At 39.7% G+C, this 12,340-nt stretch overlaps 1 protein-coding gene across 2 annotated transcripts in view; it reads left to right on the forward strand.

Moving 5' to 3' along the window:
* The first annotated feature begins 1,619 nt into the window (after nt 1–1,619).
* Nucleotides 1,620–12,340, forward strand: part of xpo1b (exportin 1 (CRM1 homolog, yeast) b) — a 37,386-nt gene continuing 26,665 nt past the window's right edge. Inside the window, exons 1-4 of one of the 2 annotated variants that reach the window (XM_020623293.1) lie at nt 1,620–2,043; nt 4,095–4,226; nt 4,305–4,406; nt 11,888–11,960. In XM_020623293.1, the coding sequence (XP_020478949.1) occupies nt 4,101–4,226; nt 4,305–4,406; nt 11,888–11,960 (301 nt within the window). In that variant the 5' untranslated portion in view covers nt 1,620–2,043; nt 4,095–4,100. Of the gene's footprint in view, nt 2,044–2,256; nt 2,278–4,094; nt 4,227–4,304; nt 4,407–11,887; nt 11,961–12,340 lie in introns of those variants that run through there. The other variant, XM_020623294.1, reaches the window with a different exon arrangement.

The raw sequence follows: 12,340 nt of genomic DNA on the forward strand, positions 1-12,340 counted from the left end.
CTATTAACTAATCTCTACGGAAAAACATATGTTACACTGTAGCTTAGATTAAAAATAATAATAGTAATAAAAGCCTGGCAGTCTATCCTGCCCACTATTTGAAATCTGATATCACACTGAAAATCACAAGTATGGACAACTGAGAGCATAAAACATAAACCTACATTATACAAGATAAAGCACAACCATTAAACCAGTCACAGGACATCAGGTTATAAAGACCTAAAACTTATGTTAAACTTGAGAAATGTTGTAGGAATTCCCTAAAAAGTGGGCTGATTTACCTAGAAATGTGTATGTTTTCATTTCTTTCAAGTGTAGAGGATTCCAGGAATGTGTCAGCATAGAGGGCAAAGAAAGTGGCATTCATGAATTAACACAGATAGCAGGCTTTGAAATCTGGGTTGTTAATAAAGCTCAGATATACTGTCTGGGGTGTGTTTTAAAATGAGCATATGGTTCTCTATCAAATAATGTAAATTATATGTTATCATACCTATTGTTTGATTTTGGGCTAGCTACACTTTGAAGGATTTTTAAGGCACAAAGTGTATGATGCTTTACACAATTACACATTTTCATTAAGTCAAACATGTAAAAAGATGAAAGCAGTAAATTGGCATTTGATGTCTGTTTCAAACCCAATATGCACTTCTAAAAAAGAAATGAAATGACCAGGCACAGATTTTGCACCAAGCAACTTCAACTAACATAAATGACCTGTAACCTATATTTTTCTCTGGGTCACAGGGACATAAAGACATGAGTGGGAGACATTGTTGGTGGGTAAATACTCAAACGCCCTTCGAGAAATATTCCTCGAATGACTTTACTGGTTGTGTACTGTCTCCACTACACACCAAACCCAGTATTTTTCCATCAAGTAGCGCGATGGACCACGTGACCACAGAGGTGGAAAAAAAACGCTATCATGTTTGCGTCCTTAACTGACATCGGTGCACATTGTGTATGGCTCTCAATTAGCAAAATGTAGATAATGTTAGTACATTTCTTGCCCGTGCCGTTACTGACGTTACATATTTAAAAACTCCACCGTTCACTTTGATAGTGTTGCACATTCAGGTCGCTTTTCTAACCCCGTGCGTTCATGATCATGTAACCACTCCCACTCGTAGCTGGTGGAAAATTACCAGCTTACAAGCAACAGGCAAAATGAACAGTACTTTCATTTTGACACATAATTCAACCCAACAGTGTACCTGTATGACACAGCCACTCTCCCTTCAAGAAATATTAATTTTAAGAGTAGCAGACCCTTCGTACAAAGTCTGTGAATAAAATCATTAAATGGCATTAGTTTTACGCCTCCTGTCATGTGCACGTATAATAATACTATGTAACGTTTAACACAATGAAGGTAATATATAACTAAACCCTTAGGAGTAGCAATTAAATAGTAGTTACTAAGTTATTCCCAATTCTGATACGCGGAGTCATGAAGAAATCCATTCTGCATGGGAGTCTGCCCTCTTTTTCTCTCCGGGCGGAGTAGTCGCGTGGGCGCTTGAGCGAATTGAAATAAACTGACGGGTCAGTCACCCAATAGGACATCAACTGGACAGTCTCCGCCAAAGCTGCAGCCAATCACAGCGTGGCGTGGGCGTTACGCCAGTCCAAACTTTACGCGGCGCCATCGGCTGAAAACTAAACCGAGATGGAATCTCCCAGTCTGAACCGGTTTCAACCGGTTGTGAGTTAGTTGCTTGAGAGAGAAGAGGCGCAGGCACACAACCTCTATACTGCCCCGCTGGAAAATTATTAGAGTGACGAATTAATTTGTCAATCAAGGTTTACTTTGTTTTGTAAAATGTATCGGAGCGACATAGTGCTGGGTTTGCCGTGATAACAGTTTTGGAATTCACATCAATGCTTCTTACCTGCTAGATATCACTTACTGCTGGAGCTGGAGATAGTCAACGCTGCAGAAATAGGAAATCTATTCAACAGTGATACTGAAGTACTCACTATATCTTGTAGCTTTTTTGGCAAACGCCCTCTTTTCAGTCAGAGCCTTGGACTTAGGTAGGTAACTGGGGTGAGGCGCAAACATGCCATGTTGTGATTAACGTTTCTTGGCTTTACCTGGACAGCGAATAAAATGCATTGTGGTGTGGGTATTAGCTAAGTCGTGTTAAGTTAATGTTATCACTGTTTATCTAGCTAGTTACAGTGCTCCTTAAAAGACACGCTAATTCAGAATGTAATAGCATAAGCGGGATATCCAAATTGCAGTCGCCGTCTCTTTCAGAAAGTGCTGTAAGTTAACTCAATTAACGCTAAATTCATAACTAACAGAGGCCAAGTCCTATAACGTTACATGTGTCATTGCAAATCAGCAAGCGCTGTATTAAATCCGTTCCTCACACCGCAGCAGCATCACTCGTGTGATGCTAGCGGATGTCAAGTTAATGTTGCTAGATACGTAGCGGGAACCAATGTTAACTACTTTTTCTTCTTTTAGTGTGTGAAACGTCTAAATAATATAGCTTAACAGAGCTCTGGCACAAACACAAAGCGATAATTTTCTTTACTTAGTTGTTCAGTGATAGGAGCAAGTAATGTATGGGCGCCCTCCGTCCCTGGTATCCGTGGTGGGAGTGGTGGTAGTCAGCAGTGAAGGACCACGTGAGCAGTTTGTCCGACACACTGCTAACAGCTAGCTAGAAATGTAGCATAAATGCTAGCTGTTTTTAGCATTCTGCGTAAAGTGCTCGAGTGCCGCTTGCACGTTCGATCACATTAAATATCAACCACATTATTTCTATAGTTGTCAACACAGTTGTAAAATGCATTCTTTATTCAGATTTTAGATTAATACATATGTGTCGGTGTTTGGAGGAGTGAGCGCCGTCACTAACATGTAAACAACGTTACGTCGCCTAGTATATCCGGCACGTGGCTCGTTTAACCTTAATATGGTCACAGAAAGTGCCCTATTAGAGCAGGGTGGGTAATATGGACGGGCCATGCATAAACTAGTTGCTTATTTCTAAGTTTGAATCTATTGCTTAATGGTTTGTTTAAGCTAACGGGGAAATGTTATTGACTTTGGTTTTATGAATGGTGTATGCTACCAATTACAGATCAATGTCAACCTATTTTTGTCGAGATAGTGTGGTGCCAGTCTGATAAAAAAAACCCTCATATTGTCAATAAAATGAAAGTTACCATAGGTTTTGGGATTTTTTTTTACACTATTATTCTTGTGCAGCTACTCAGTGTGACTATTCATTTATCTAGATTCCTTGGGGTAGACCAGAGTACTGTGCACTATTTTCAGCCAAAGCACATTTTTCTAAACTCAGAGTCCAACAGACAAAGCTGTCCTTTCCTTTGCATACTTTCTGAACAGTGATAGGTCAAGGTCAAAGTATTTATTTGTCATATGCACAGTTAGGGAATGTGTTTCCCTGTACAATGAAATTCTTACTTGGCCGTGCACACGAATGCCACACAATACAAGTGAAATATAAAGTATATGAGCAATAACACAAATCTAAATAGGCAGTAAAATCACAAATCTAATGCACTTTGAAGCAGCAAGTGAAGGAAGCAAATAAAAATACAACAAGAACACAATATAATGCAGAGAGAATATATGCTACGTGGGAGCCATGGAGTGCAAATACTCAGCAGTGAGTGTGCAATTGTGCATGTGCAAAATGAGTATGTAAACAGTACAGATGAAATTAGATGAGGTAGATCCTGAGTCAGCTGTTTAGGAGTTTGATGGCAGTTGGAAAGAGATTTTTTCAGTTTAGAAGTCCTGCATTTCTGAGCCTCCGACTGGAGGACGGGTATGAGCAGTCCGTGCTGGGGGTGGGTGGGGTCCTTGAGGATGGAGGCAGCTTTCCTATGCACCCTGTGGTGGTAAATGCTCTGCAGAGAGGGCATTGGAGTCCTGGTAGGCTTGTGACACCATAAGCTTAACTTCTTAAAAATTATGGCATTGTGGTGGGCATAGGGGATGTTCGTCACATTGTCATCTGTTTGAAACACATGGTTCACATGACTTTGCCTGTTAAATGTGATCTATGCACTCATAATCCCTCCCTCTGCTGTCCTTGTTGCAGAGCTCTATGCCAGCAATTATGACAATGTTAGCAGACCATGCAGCACAGCAGCTGCTGGACTTCAACCAGAAACTGGATATCAACCTACTAGATAATGTGGTGAACTGTCTATATCATGGGGTAGGACCACAGGTATGTTGTAATGTACAAAAAAGTGCTTTATAAGCAATCTGACTTCAGTGTTAAATCTAAAGTCTCTTTGTCTTATAGCAAAGAATGGCACAAGAGGTGCTGACACACTTAAAAGAGCATCCGGATGCCTGGACAAGAGTGGACACCATCCTCGAATTTTCCCAGAACATGAACACCAAAGTAAGCTAGCTCCAGTCCAGAAAACATTGGTAGAAAGACACCTACTTGTTCTTTGAAGAAGTGTTTAAAAAAAACAACAATGTGCAGGGTGGAAAAAAAAAACATTACATCCGCTCACAGTGGTTTGTTTATGACATGGTTTTTATAGAACATATAGATGTTTTTGACAACAACTTTAAGTATTATGAGTTCATTTGGTGGGTGCACATGACCCCAGTAGAAGCTTACTCTGTATTCTTGGCGGTATTTGCGCCATGCCCTAACTCTTCAGCTATGCAGGACATCTGGATCCTTGTGACGAAATGAATTCTGATTAATTTGAACCTAACAGACCAAGTTTGCCTGACAACTCTTGGTGGTAATATAATCTGAATACCACATAAACATTATAAGATTTTTCCCTGTTGGTCCTGGAAAGGGAGTGAGATTCCACTGTGTCAACCTTTTTTTTTTCTTGAAGTCAAACCAATCTTATCAGCTAAACTGTACTAGTTTGGCATCTTAATGTTTAGTCAGAAGGAGTGTTAGGTTTATTGCTTTCTCTAGAGATGCATATTTCAAGCCATTTTTATTAGTGAACAGACAAGTTGAATCACACTATAAAATATATTTTTTAGTCATAGATCGGATACAACACAAATGATGCAGTTGTTCAGAATTGCTACAACAAATATCCATAAAAAAATTCGAAGAAGTTTACACATAACATCTGTGCACCTCACATGCTTTACTTCACATTCATTAGATGAGACTAAAAATGCAGGGCAAATCTGATCTGGTTTTAGACAAGATAAAAAGGACTGTACAAGAAATAATGACTTCAGATGTACCCTTTTTCGGAGTTGCTTCACCTTGCAAACCTTTATAAAAAACAGTTTACTTTTCCATGGGCTACAGAGTAACTATAAAACCACATAATTACATCCCTGTATATGTCAGTATATAATGTACAGCTTTATACATCTCGGCTTTTGCAGCAATGCTAGGCACCAAGCAAAACAAAAACAGTGATGGACTACAAAAAACAAAAGAACCATGCTTTAAAAACAAACTTGTCTATTACACTATATGCAGCATTAACCCTTTGTAAAACCAGAAGTTAAGTGATGATGATAGGGAAGCTCATAATGATGTTAGCCACTGTTACCAAGAATACTACTAAGGCTAGCTGATGGTCAGCTAACATTATCTAAGCAAGCATAGCTACTAATTTCTCATGTTAATGTTAAGTTCATAGTAATATTGTTATGTGAATATCTGTGTGAGAAATTGGTAACTATATTTGCTTGGGTAGTGAGAAGTGGCTGAGAGCTGACGGTCTAAAGATCTGTTACAAACATAACATTGATGTGGGAAATTGGTCTCTCTGCTGGCTGGGGTAATGATAGCGCCCAACGGTTAGCTAGTTAGCAGTCTATTAGAAACATAATATTGATGTGAGAAATTAGTATCTATGATTGCATCAGTAAATTTAGTTGACCAACAGCTAGCTAGCCATTGATTATAACATTGAAGTAATCTGTTTCAAACATAATATTTATGTGAGAAATTAGTGGCTATGCTTGCTAGGGTAAAGTTAGCTGACCCAATAGCTAGCTAGCCATCAGTGTTACAAACGTTGCATGTAATTGCTTACAAACTTAACATTGCTGTGAGAAATTAGTAGCTTGCTGTCAAATGTTAGCATACTAACACTGATGTAAGAATTAAGTCATAGTAGTAAACAGCTCTTTACAATAACTTCACTCCAGGCCCATGAGGTAAGCGGTCCTTAGTTCTAGATCAGCAAAGGGTTGGTTCCACTCCAGAACACATTTTTCACGCTGAGGACCAGTTGTTTGAAACACTAAGAAATGGTTTAAAATTAGGCAGTGGCTCCAAACCAGCCCTAGAACTGCCTCGGTGGAAAAGGGGTAATAGAAAAAATAAAATAGGTTGCCCCAGTTTCCTTACTAGTTAGATGTTTGGGCATGTTTGCATGTGCAAGCTGTTACTCGAACTCCTCACTGATTATGATTTGGTGAATCAGTTTTGGAAGAAATAAAAAGTGTAAATAAGGGTAAACAGTAAACTACATAGGCAAAGAGCCACAGCCAATAGCTGTCAAGTTTGAGTGAAGTCACGCTTTTCAGTACACTGTCAAGGTCAGAAGCACCTTTTATCCTACAGTTTCCACTTGAAACCACTGGTGCTTTGCACCCCAGTATACTAACTTTATGGCACTTGTCCAGCTACTAAAACCACTCACACAGATGGTCTGCTGCTAAGATTGTACCTGTCCAGTATACTGATACAGGTGATAAAGCAAACTGACTGTGAAGAATAAACACCTTGATTCAATCCTGAGAGGCATTCAGAGGTTTGCAATTGTATCAACAAAACAAAATTGAGCATGATATTTAAAATTATTAAGCATAATCCCGTGTCCATTCAGGAGGTTCCAGTCCCAGAAAATGCTGACTTGACGGGTTCTGGCTGGGGCGCAAGTGAGGATATCAGGCTTGGTTGGATATGGCTCAAAGATTATGGTATTTATGGCGTAAAAGGTTTATTCATAATCAAAGTGATTTTGGTCAGTGTGATCCTTAGTACGACAAAATTGAGATTTAGTTTTTAAATATACGTTGTATTCCTTGAGAATGGGTGTATATTATGTGCACACTATAACTATGAGGCTAACATTAGCTTCTCGTTTATTTTCCTTTATTGATCCAATTTTATCATATGAAGAACACTGTTATCGTCAGTGTTTAAAGACATATAAGACTAAACTCCAAGGACACCTGGCTTAGATTAAGTACAGTCTTTGACTTATTTTACCTTTTGATACAGGATGAAAATGCTGCTCTACAAACATACACATCAGCAAGCTCAGCAAAATGACTCAATGAATTCTGCACTGCTAATAATAGTAGTTAGCAGAATAGCAAAACTGACAAGATAAACTGTTTCTGTTAAATGTTTTCTATCAAATTAATAGGTTCACAGTAGAACAAAGGCATCACACTATCATTTTAAACTTGAAATAGCTTGACTACAGCATGTTGTAGTGTATATAACAATTAACATTAGAGCCTTGATTTTCATGCTGCTGTACACTTGGACAATTTGTTTATATTTCAGTGATATCTCATTTAAAATGGTTAGGACAAATTCTACTAGATTATTTGGGAGATGCCAGGCTGCTTGGAGGATTGCCTTCATCCAAAGTTTGAGGCGTTTTGGGTCATTTAATGGAAAAGTGTAATACAACCTTTTAATATTTCGTGCCTTATCCTTCCCAGATTCATTTGTACCACCTGGAGCAGTAAAAAAATTTCCACTGTATTTTAATTTTACACCTGACAAGATGAGGTGTTGCTGTTTTTCTCATGGATATCCGCTATATTCTCTACACTGGAACCTGTCTGGGTGCAGGGTATTATAGGATATTGGAGCAGGGCGAATGGAAATTGATTCTGTGACCTATGTAGGAAATACTTAGAGAGCTATACATCTATAGCATGTGTCAAACTCAAGGCCCGCGGGCCACATCCGGCCCGCGAGATCATTTTATATATCTTTTTTTAACGGCCCAGCGATATGAAGCGCCGATAACACACAAATTACAAATCCCATAATGCAGCGCAACAGCTGCCTTACCGAACGATAGGCTACCTGTGATCATTCCCGCATCAATTACGTCAGATCAGTCAAGCGTCTGTTGATGTATACAATCCTAATTTCAAGTCAAAGCTAGCCCCTAAGAATGGCCAAGAGAAACGTTGATTCTGAAAACAGAGCCTTTCTAAAACGGTGGGAGGCTGAGTATATGTTTACTGACATTGCCGGTAAACCCATGTGTCTTATTTGTGGAGCTAATGTGGCTGTAATTAAGGAATATAACCTAAGACGGCACTACGAGACAAAACATCAGGACAAGCTGAAAAACATGAATGCAGAGCAGAAGCTACAGAAGGTAGAGGAGTTGAAAAGGAATCTGACATCACAGCAGACATTTTCACCAAAGCGAAATCACACAGTGAAACTGCTGTGAAAGCGAGTTTTATTGCGGCAGAGGAGGTTGCCAAATGAGCCTGGCCATTTACCGAGGGAGAGTTTCTGAAGTGCTGCATGATGAAAGTGTGCGACGTCTTGTGTCCAGGCAAAAAGCAGGTGTTTGCAAATGTAAGCCTTAGCAGAAATACAGTTGCTGATTTTAAGTTCAAGTTTACTTATTTTGGAATAATATTGTATCCTGTTTGTTTCGATTCATATTTATGTTCAAAAAACGTTTAGTTTTAGTCTGTTCAATAAATTTTTATCCTGTTCGGCCTGCGACCTAAAGTGTGATTTGAGTTTTGGCCCCCTGTGCGATAGAGTTTGACACCCCTGCTCTAAGGAGCTTTCCTAGCATCCATTGTTTGTAGCACACTGTCTGTCCTGCTTTAATAACTCCTATAGTGCTGCAGCCATTAATTTTTTTCTTGAATTTATGATTGCAGTTGAAACAGTCAATTGAAGTAACATTAGATCAAAAACTAACTTGTAATAAAATGCTTCTGTTGTTTTTCTTCATGATTCACTATTCAACAATCAGAAAATAATGCAGGACATAACCTGTGGTTGGTCTTGCTGTTCCTTATGACATACCAGTTAAAGGCATCTTATTGAGGCTTACCTTTAAATTGAATCATAAGTTATATGTAGTTACTCATATAGTTTAGGGTTGGGTATTGATGACTTTTTGTTTTTAGGTTTGAATTCCACTTATCAGTTCTGGTTCTTAGCAAGTGCTTGTTCAGATTCTTGGCATGCTAAATGAGTCATTAACAAGAAGGTATTTTGGGATTTATTTTTATGTGAGAGAAAAAACAAGAATTCACATTAAAATTTCTATTTCATACTTTCTGTATATAATTTAGACCCTTCAGCCTTATTTGATTAAGGGGCATTACAACAACAGCTGGGGATGGTGAAAATGCCAAATTTTTAGTGGTTTATCAGATTAAAAATAGCTCTGTGTTTGATTAAAAAAGGCTGCATTGGGAGCATTTCATACTTTAGGAACAGGTGAAGTACAATCCAGGACTTCCAGTTTATGTAGTGGATTAGGAATTTCATGGCCTATTGGACAGCAGCACATTGCTGTTTAGTACAGGGAGATTTACTGCTCTGCTCAATGTTCATGTTATTTTTGTAGCTATGACTCTTTAGAAACAAATAACCTTTTTTGAGGTGTTTTGTGATGGTCTTGCAAGTGGACCAAATGCAGCGCTTTGACTGGATGACAACATGGTGCAGTAAAAGTTTTTGTTTTTTTTGTTTTTTTTTGTTTTTCAAAATGTTTTTGTAGAGGTGACATTCCAAGTCCCAAGAACCAGAGTTGGTGTCCGAGGTTTGGGTTGGCCGGGCACTCGTGAGCCTTGATTTTTTTTTTTTTTTTTTTTTTTTTTTTTTTTTTTTTTTTTTTTTTTTTTAATTGTCTCTAAAATTCCCCTTTGTCTGTCACCTAGGACCTGTTTGCCATGAGAGACCCTACCAAGGACATATAGCCCACGACAACATAGCTCCTGAGATCATTCAGGCACTCAAACCTCTCCACTGTGTTAAGGTGTTGGTTCCAGGGAGGGGATGTGTTGTGACCGTGTCGGCCACCGTAGTAGTTTGGCGTACAATTTAAATTGAGCAAAGACGAAACGCTGTAAGTCGGGAAATGGTGCGCAGAACAATCAAAAAGTGTTAAGCAGCGGGGATGAGAATCAGCACATCCAAATCCAAGAATATGGTTCTCAATTGGAAAAAGGTGGATTGTCCTCTCTGGGTTGGGGGCGAGTTGCTCCCTTAAGTGGAGGAGTTTAAGTATCTCGGGGTCTTGTTCACAAGTGAGGGAAAAATGGAGCAGCAGGTTGACAGTTGGATTGGTGCGGCGTCCACAGTAATGCGGTCTCTGTACCGGTCCATTATGGTGAAGAAGTACCTGAGTCATAAGGCGAAGCTCTCAATTTATCGGTCGATCTACGTTCCTACTCTCACCTATGGCCATGACCGAAAGAATGACATCGCGGATACAAGCGGCAGAAATGAATTTCCTCCAGAGAGTGGCTAGGCACACCCTTAGAGATAGGGTGCGGAGATCAGTCACCCATGAGGAGCTCGGAGTAGAGCTGCTGCTCCTCCACATTGAGCAGAACCAGTTGAGGTGGCTCGGGCACCTGTTTAGGATGCCCCCTGGACGCCTCCCTGGGGAGGTATTCCGGGAACGTCCCTCCGGGAGAAGGTCTCGGGGCAAACCCAGGACACATTGGAGAGACTAGGTCTCCCAGCTGGCCTGGGAACGCCTTGGGGTTCCTCCTGAGGAGCTAGAGGAGGTGTGTGGGGAGAGGGAAGTCTGGGAGGCTCTGCTCAGGCTACTGCCCCTGTGACCCGGTTTTAGATGAAGATGGATGGATGGATTTTTTTTGGTTTATTTTCTGTGGTCATGTTGCATTGGCACCCCTGTTGCGCCAGCAATGAAGTGGAACTTTTTCATGTAATGCTTGTCTGAATGCAACCCTATAGCAATGCTGAAGTAGTCACTTTGTCTCAATTCAGGTCCCCCAGTCCCTTGTGGAGATTACACCTTAGGTCATTCTCTGCTACTAGCCAAGAAACGAAAGGCATACCTCATCACCATGTTAGAGCCTTGTTATACTTATCTTTAAAATAAAATGTAAAATTTGATGCCCTGAATCAGGTGTCCATTTTTCCCCACGGTATCAATGTTATTGAAATATTGATATTTTTCAAGGTATTGTACTGAAGTTAGAAATTTCAGTATTGTGACAATACTACTTGACGAACTTTCTTTCTTGCTTTTGTAAACTTATTTTTGAACTGTTTGGCTGTCTGTGTTTTATACTTGACTACACTGCTGAGCTTTCGCTCCAGCCTGTTATACCATAAGCACTATATCTGTTTGTGCGTGTGTGTGTTTCGACACAGGCAAAATTGGTGAGGTAGATGGAAGCACAGGAAGTTCAGACTTTGCTTGATAAAAGTATGTGAAGTTTTTGTTCCTTAGCAAAGTCGCAGATCTGATAGGCTGGAACCAGTCCAAATTCAAAATCAGTGCCCAACCCTACATAGGTCCTGCAGCTTCTGCAACAGAATATTTAACTTAGACTTTGTTAGGACCATTACTCATCATAGTAACAACCCTTGTTTGATTTTTCTGCTGTGTTTTGCTGTCTGGTGTGATGCTGGGAGAAACAGCAGGACTTCTGCAGTGTTCCAGATTAATGCTGCTTGTATAGATATATAATACAAACTACAAGTGAATGTTCTGCATACTATAAAATGTGCATGAAAGATGTGGTTCAGTCCAGTCCAATTTAGAAATTCAAGTTTTTATGGGCTGGTCCACTTTATATTGTTTTGGCTTGTATTAAAATTACAATGCTTGTTGTTGAGCATTATCATAAAGTTTTGTCCTAATGCTGCTCCTTCCTTGCATGTTCTAGTACTATGCTCTTCAGATTCTGGAAACGGTTATCAAAACAAGATGGAAGATTCTTCCCAGGACTCAATGTGAAGGTAAAACTTTATTTTGTTGTATAATTCACAAAGTACTTGCACTCAGTGTTGTTCCTTTTTGAATGCTGTGACGTGCTTTTGCCAAGTTGAGGAGTGCTCCCCACTAAACGTGCTGGTTTGTTTTCTGCTCGACTAGTTTGCACCAGCTGCTGCAAAGTGGCCAGATTCTGCAGTGTAGCTTTTGTTTTAGAGAGGAAACAGCAAAACCATGTCAGAACTGATTTTAAACCTCTGTGAGGGACATATTTGAAGAAGCAGCGAACTTCTGTTAAAGTTTTTAGCTTGTTGGCTTGCATTGCTTTAAATTGTTTACACATATGTTTATGTTGGTAGAGCAAAAGACATTTCCAGTATTGCTGTCAGCCCATTCTTGTGACTGT

Source organism: Monopterus albus, unplaced genomic scaffold (genome assembly GCF_001952655.1).
Source record: "Monopterus albus unplaced genomic scaffold, M_albus_1.0 scaffold296.1, whole genome shotgun sequence".
In the NCBI taxonomy this organism is placed as follows: domain Eukaryota; kingdom Metazoa; phylum Chordata; class Actinopteri; order Synbranchiformes; family Synbranchidae; genus Monopterus; species Monopterus albus.